Below are 7,866 nucleotides of genomic sequence, written 5' to 3'. Positions count from 1 at the left end.
AAGAAAGAAAGAAAGAAAGAAAGAAAGAAAGAAAGAAAGAAAGAAAGAAAGAAAGAAAGAGGAAAAGAAAACCTTTGCTCCTGAAAGACAATGGACAACCTAATATTTGGAAACACACACGTCACCTGTAAATGTCTACCATTAAAGCTTTGTGGCTTTCTCAGACTGACCTGTGATTTCCAAACCGAACATTCCTAAATACTTGGAGACAAAATTGTATTTCTTTTCTGTTCTGTTGGCTCCTTTTCTGTTTCCTTTTCTTTCCCTAAAATTACCTTCCATCTTTGCAGTAGCATTGGAGTCTTAGAAGTGAACCTCTATGTCAAATTTCACAATTAATTTAAACAAAGAGTCTCAGCATCTGCCTCCATACCCTGCAGGGTAAAGCCTTTCAAAGGCCCTCTGTGGTAGGCTCCTGTCCTGTTCCCTGTTTTCTCCCTCCTCCGATGTCCATCCTCTTTACCTTTCTGAATGGGGATTGAGCATCTTAGCCAGAGTCCTCCTTCCTGATTAGCTTCTTTAGGTGTACAGATTTTAGTATGTTTATCCTATATTATATGTCTAATATCCACTTATGAGTGAGTATATACCCTGTGTGTATTTGTGCTTTTGCAATACCTCACTCAGGATGATCTTTTCCAGTTCCCACCATTTACCTGCAAATTTCATGATTTCCTTGTTTTTTATCGCTGAGTAATAGTCCATTGTGTAGATGTACCACAATTTCTGTATCCATTCCTCTGTTGAGGGATATCTGGGCTGTTTCCAGTTTCTGGCTATTACAAATAACACTGCTACAAACATTGTTGTATACTTGAGCGTCTTTTAAATATATGACTAGAAGTGGTATAACTGGATCTTGAGGAAGTACTATTCCTAATTGTCTAAGATAGTACCAGACTGATTTACAAAGTGGTTGTATAAGTTTACATTCCCACCAGCAGTGGAGGAGGGTTCCCCTTTCTCCACATCTTCTCCAGCATGTGTTTGTCACTTGAATTATTCATCTTAGAAATTCTGATGGGTGTAAGGTGAAATCTCAGGATAGTTTTGATTTGTATTTCCCTGATGACTAAGGACATTGAACATTTCTTTAAATGTTTCTCTGCCATTCGATATTCCTCTATTGAGAATTCTCTGTTTAGCTCTGTACCCCATTTTTTAATTTGATTACTTGATTTGCTACTGTTTAACTTCTTCACTTCTTTATATATACTGGATATTAGCCCTCTGTCAGATATAAGGCTAGTGAAGATCCTTTCCCAATCTGTAAACTTTAAGCAGAGTGCAGGGAATCTTATGAAAGAAGTGGGAGATAGTAAGACCTGGAGAGGACAGGAGCTCCACAAGGACAGCAACAGATTCAAAAGTCTGGGCACAGGAGTCTTTTCTGAAACTGATACTCCAGCCAAGGACCACTCATGGAGATGCCCTGGAACCCCTGCATGGAGATAGCCCATGACAGTTCAGTGTTCAAGTGGCCTCCATAGTAATGGAGACAAGGACTGTCTCTGACATGAACTGATTGGCCTGCTCTTTGATCACTTCCCCCTAAGGGGGGAGCAGCCTTACCAGGCCACAGAAGAAGACAATGCAGGTACTCCTGATGAGACCTGATAGACGAGGATCAGAGGGAAGGGGAGGAGAACCTCCCTTATCAGTGGACTGGGAGAGGTACAGGTATGGGGAAGAGAGAGGGTGAGATTGGAAGGGGAGGAGAGAGGGAGGTACAGGGAGGATACAAAGTGAATAAACTCTAATTAATAAAAATAAAAATAATTGAAAAACAAAAACAAGAAAGTGAAATAAAATGAAGTTTCAAATATTTAACAAAAAAAATTTAAACAAAGAAAGAAATCAATAATGCCAGTGGAGATGAAAACTCAGGACTACGTGGCCAATTTTTTTTAAGGTCAGAAATATAATAAAATGTTCATTTCCAGAATTTTAAGATAATTTGAGAATTCTAAAACTTTAGAGTGAGGAAATATTTTGTGTCCAAAGTTAATCTAGCCAGTTCACTAGCCTGAGAGAGACACACACAGAGCAGGAGCCCAAGTCTCTTTCTCTCTCTCTCTCTCTCTCTCACACACACACACACACACACACACACACACACACACACACACACACACACACACAGCACTGTCAATACAGAAACTAGAATCTAGCGTTCTGGATTACACTTTGCAGTCTTGTTACCAGGGTATGAATGGAGCCCACAGATAAAATGATCCAGCCCAAGGTATACATTATAATGGCCACCATCAGAACTTACAGAACTCAGTCTCAGCACAAACCAAGACACATATATCCTTTTCTTCATGCCTGGCAATCTTCCCACTCTCTCCGCGTCTCTCCTTCTTCATTGTTAAACTATTACCCAACTGTTATGAGGATTAAACAAGGTATTTAACAGTGCTGTGGGTCCATGACCACCACGTAAGTGCTACTTAAAAGCGAAAAGTGAGCCCAGCTACTCCAACTCTAGTAAATGGTACCGTGATCATGAACACCCATCCATCTGACACACCACAGACATCAAACAGCTATAATTTTTAAGTGATAACTGGTATCGGTTTTCAAGGTGTTATTAGGCTTTAAAGTAAGCATAAAGATTGGCAGTATAAAAACACAGACTGAGCAGATTTTAAATACGAGAAGCATGAGGGAAACAAATTACTGGCTCTACCTATGCACATATTTTGGAGATAACGTCCTGTCACTGACATGTCTGGCTGCTCCAGGAGCCCTGAGGCTTTCTAACCACGATATAACCTTCCATTTCACACAAACAATTAAGCCATGACAATTGGAATGCTACATGCTAAATTAACAGTTGCTGTGTTCCCACCTTACTCTGAAACACTGGATGTTCAGCCCAAGTCGAATAAAGCTGCTTATATAAAATAAGACTCCTAAGCAATTTAAAAGATATAACTAGTATGGCAGGTATCCTAAACAATTCTGTATACACTACCAAGTGGACTCTTTTCTCTTACAAGAGAAGATGGCAGGTAATCTTACTAGCCCTTTGCCACATCTGTATCTTCTAAAATTTCTATAGTAAATATGTATTGTTTTATGTGTTTTTTTCTTGTCTTTCTTTTTTAATTTCTAAGCATACAAATTAACAAGTTTCATTATGACGTCTTTACTCATATGTGTCATTGTCATTTGCTCAATTCACTGACTTCTTCCGCTGTCTGTCCAGTCCTCTTTCCTCCCTCCAGAAGTTCCCTTTGTTTTATTTTACATCGAAGAAATCTCCAACCACTTACAGTCAATCACTCAACGTACGTATTTTCATCACCTACTTTTCAATCTGGTTATATACCTAAGAAGTAGTCATAAAATACTCTGCCCTCAAAAATATCTCCAATTACCACATGGGGAAACCATAGGCATTAAACATGGCATCAAATGAAAAGGGGAGATAACTTGGTAAGGTGAGGCACTGTGTAAATAAAGCACAGTCATCTGGAACATCCATGAAACATGGTTACATGGTAAGCAGGCCAACTCCTGATTCATGGGAGCCCATCCATGTTGAGCTGAAGCTGAGCGGTGAGCACATGCATGCATTCTCTAAGGCTACCACAACTGGTACTGAAGATGAATGGAAATTTGTATTCTTTCAGCTGAAAACCACATGTTCAAGATTAAAGGCAACAGCAGTGATGTTTCTTCTGAGGTTTCTGTCTGGGAGTTATAGTCGATGACCTTTTTCTAATATCTCCTAGTAGTATTCTTTCTGGTTCAAGTATTTATGTGTTATTGTCCCCTTATGAGTATATCAATTACATTGTATTAAGGCCCTGGCTACCTTTAACCTCAACCCTCTTACAGATACTGACTCCAAACGAAGTCTGAGACGCTGAGGGTTAGAACAATAAGAATTTTGGAATGGTATAGTTCAGCTAACTGTATTATCCTCTTTCCATATTCTTCAGTGCCCTGATTGCCATGTGCTGGCCATGTTTCAGGGTCACCGGTATGCTATCTACTTGCCATTCTTTTGCATGTCAGCCCATGAGAGTGGGACTTAGGTCTGCCTGCTGTCATAGCTTCAATAGCTATAGAGATGTTGTCCGTAACAGGCATTCAACAAATATGTTAGTGGGTAAGTATATCTGTGAATGAATAAATTAATATATCTGATATGTTCTGACCTTGTCTAATTGTTAAGTAAAAATCTGCATCATACATTTTAGCATATGCATCCTTAAGCATCAAAGCTTTCATTTAAAAGTTTAGTTCTTTTACCAAATAGGACAACCCTACCTAACCTAAATTCATTTTCAAAGCATCAATTCATCTTGCTGCATCATAGTCTAAATTCCTCCCCTTCAAATAAATCATATTTGTTATTTCCAATTAAACCTTTCGGTCAGTCTTTTCCAGCTGTACATGATGAATAGCAGGCAGATAATTATCAGTTCAGGGGCTCATTTGTTTTTCTTCCAGTGTGATTCCTGGGAGGTGCTCTCCTATCCTGTCCCCTCAGAGGACTAATAAATTAAATCAATATGCTTTTATAGAGGAAGTTTTACTGCTCTGTTCAGGGAGAAAAAAATAAGAAAATATTAAAGAAAGGAAACTTCAAAGCTCATGAGCATCTAGAAGGCCTTAGAGAAATGTCCTCTGCATTTCAAGACAATGAGAACATATTCAGTTCCCAAGAAAGCTACTGTTGCTTACAGAGATGGAATAGCCCACTATGTTTCCACTTTTCCAAACCCTATTTAACCTTCTGTTTATAAGCTTCCTAACACAATAAGTACCGCATTTTAAACAAGTTTCTATCACTTGTATCCAAGGGGCTGTTAACCAACACACTTATTCTTGGTGTTACATCAGAATAACTAAACTCAGCAACCTGGAAACTTTGAATGACTGAATATCATTTTTAGAGAAGACTTGTGTGCTCTCCCAGGGCAATCCCTCAATTTTCTAAACCAGTATCCTAAAGGGTAATGAAGCTGCAAAGAGCTTTATAAACACAGAAGAGGAAATCCTCTTCCATCCTGACTCTTGGTCTGGGATCTTCACCATCACCACACCATCTCTAACTCAAGGGTAGACTTGGAAACAGCAGCTAGAAACTCTTTCCTGTTTCTCCCAGAATCTTTCCAGGTAATTGCTTACCAGCATTCGGGTTGAATTCGGCATCAGGAACACTGGCTGAGGCACTGGGAAGTGAGGATTTTCTCACTGACATCTGGTCCTGGGCATCTTTGTCATTGTGGGAGGGACAAGACTCAGCAGAGCCAGGTTTACTCAGATCTGCTGGTTGGTTTCTGGACCTCTCTGTGGTAATAACAGAAATGTTAAAATTGTTTTCAACCATCTTTAACACAGCTTGGAGAAGAATGCTTGAAAGAACTTCTCTCCTAGACAGTGACACACAAAACAGGGACAGTGGGTGTGGCCTGTCCTAGCCGCAGGCTGTAAGAAAGTATATTGTCTATAATAGAAAATTAAAACAGTAAGAAAACCTGTTAGAGTCTGTTTTGTTTTGTTTTTCTTGTCTTGTCTTGTCTTGTCTTGTCTTGTCTTGTCTTGTCTTGTTTTGTTGTTACCATGGGCTAATAATCCTTTCTGCCTCTTCTTTGGAGAGTTGCCTGAACGTACCCCTATTCAGCACTATTTCAGATCTGTTACAGTTTTAGCATGTGGATGAAAATTCTCTCCAGCCCTTTCCTGTGGCCTCCCAGGTCCTTATCCTTAATCTTCACAATCATTCTCGGTGCAGAAGGATGCTTCTCTCTGACTTGGCTTTGTGCCCCTCTCCCCCACGCCACACCAGCATCCTGTTTCCCTTTCCTTGAATTCTAAATATTTTGACTGGCTATTTCTATATGATTAATCTAAGCTTACATTTGCCCCATCTTTCATGGAGCAATACTTAGCGTCTTATTGTCCTTCTGCTTCTCCAGAAGAAGAGAAATGTTTTATGGAAAGGAACATGAAATAGAAACTGCCGCTCTCCACACCAATCATGAAGCCACAGTAGCCACCTACCGCTGGAGTTGGCCATGGTGCTTTTTTCCCCATCCATTGAGCAAAGATGTGGTTTGTTGACTTTTTTTCTTGTCCTTTTCAGCTTGTTCCTCTTGTTGCCTCCAGTCTCATTACCTTCGTCTTTGGTTGTGTCCTGCCATAATTAGTAAACAAAAGCCCACATAACATACCGTGCCAGTAGCTGGATTTGGGTGTCAACGGTGCATGTCAGTTGGACAGTTAGCTTTAAAGTGAGCACTGGACATCCATTGCAGGAAGTAAACTGCCATTTCCTTATCCCTGTCAATGGCCCAAAGAGGCTGAATTTTCTCTACCTCCTTTGTTAGGTGTTACAGAAAATTGTTGGATTAAGCTCTTGTCTAACTATTCAATGTTGCTTTATTTTTACTTTGAAATGTTTTAAGTTGTTTAGACCTTAATAATTGATAGAACCTGTTTCTTATGAAATGTTTTATTTTTATGAATTTTAGATTTTCTAATGATTTTTGACCCAAAGCATGAGCACATGAAATTTTGCATTCTCCTCTTTTCCCTCAGCCTTACCCACTCTCACTCTTCCTGAATCAATATTTGCTTTTATTCAAAAAGGTGTTTCATTCACTTGCACCTTTTTTGAAACATGGCTTTTTAATTTTCTTTTTCCTTAGAGTATACAAATGAGCTTTACTGTAACATTTCCATATATGTATGGTAGAAACAACCACTTCTGCAAACATGGCACACAAAAGTGGTCACTGAAAAGAGTGTTTTAACCTAGGGTTTGTGTTTTTAGGGTGTGTGTGTGTGTGTGTGTGTGTGTGTGTGTGTGTGTGTGTGTGTTGCATGTGTACGTGTGTTGGGGCTGTGTGTGTTTGTGTATGTGTGGTGTGTGTGTGTGTGTGTGTGTGTGTGTGTGTGTGTGTGTGTTTGCAAACTTCAAATTTTGGTTTGGAGTGAGAGAAAAGTGACAAAGCCAAGGCAAAGACTATTCTAAATGTTTTGAGCTGTTGTCTTGTTAAAGAGCAGGTTCTGAAAGGTGCCATATCTGAGGGAAAGTCATAAAAATACATACCCACAGTAGTTGCAGGCAGAGCTTATACTAATTTATCATAAAATCAATTCAGTCTCTGAAGACTGAAGGGGGATTTTCTCTCTTGATAGGTTACTATGCTGCACTGTGATTATTCGTCACTGGATGAAAATAAAAGTTTTTATTTTCTTTATTTTTAGGTTAGTATGCAAACTAATGGGTTTTATTGACAATCATTTTTTATAATTTTATGACTTATCAGAAAGCTGTAGTCTTTTCCCTTTGGATACTCTTACAGTTGATTGCATAGACTTTACAACATGACAGGTTATTTTTTGTAACAATTTAGGACTTCCTTCAAACACAAATATGCACATATTTCCCAGTATGCTTTTGGTAAGATCGAACAGTGATGTTGAACGTGTACTTATTTCCAAAATTACATGACCAGGAATATACAATTTTATTTTTGAGTGTCTTCACATGGACACATCTTGGACATTTGACAGAAGTGCTGTTCAGAAAGATATCAACTCAGTAATCAAGAGAGTCACAACATGCTAAATTAAGGATACTGCTATGCAAATTTCCTGACATAACTCTTGAGGTAAGGATTCTCTAGTTTACAAATGAGGAAAGTTCAAGGCCACAATAATACGTGGAAGATGAAGTTCCCATAAAAGTCTTCTGATTTTTTTTTTCCAGGTTCCATTCTTCTCCCCAGTAGCCAAAGGTCCAAGCCAATTTTTGCTCTCGTATGAGGCAACCACTTTGGAAGGTTTTGTGACAAAAACAAGAGTAATTTACTGAGATCCTGACTGGAAAAATCCACC

General features: G+C 39.0%; 1 protein-coding gene across 1 annotated transcript in view; it reads right to left on the bottom strand.

Annotated features, from left to right (window-relative positions):
• The window catches only part of Lgsn (lengsin, lens protein with glutamine synthetase domain), a 23,774-nt gene that overhangs the window by 6,227 nt on the left and 9,681 nt on the right, over positions 1-7,866 (bottom strand). The window contains exons 2-3 of the mRNA XM_055608261.1: positions 6,025-6,157; positions 5,149-5,310 (exon numbers count right to left, since the gene is read on the bottom strand). Of these exons, the coding sequence (XP_055464236.1) occupies positions 5,149-5,310; positions 6,025-6,157 (295 nt within the window). The remainder of the gene's footprint in view (positions 1-5,148; positions 5,311-6,024; positions 6,158-7,866) is intronic.

The sequence above is a fragment of the Psammomys obesus genome, unplaced genomic scaffold (assembly GCF_907164565.1).
Source record: "Psammomys obesus unplaced genomic scaffold, mPsaObe1.curated_primary_1811, whole genome shotgun sequence".
Classification (NCBI taxonomy): domain Eukaryota; kingdom Metazoa; phylum Chordata; class Mammalia; order Rodentia; family Muridae; genus Psammomys; species Psammomys obesus.
The sequence above is the reverse complement of the archived record's forward strand: the minus strand, read 5'-3'. Positions and strand labels throughout refer to the sequence as shown.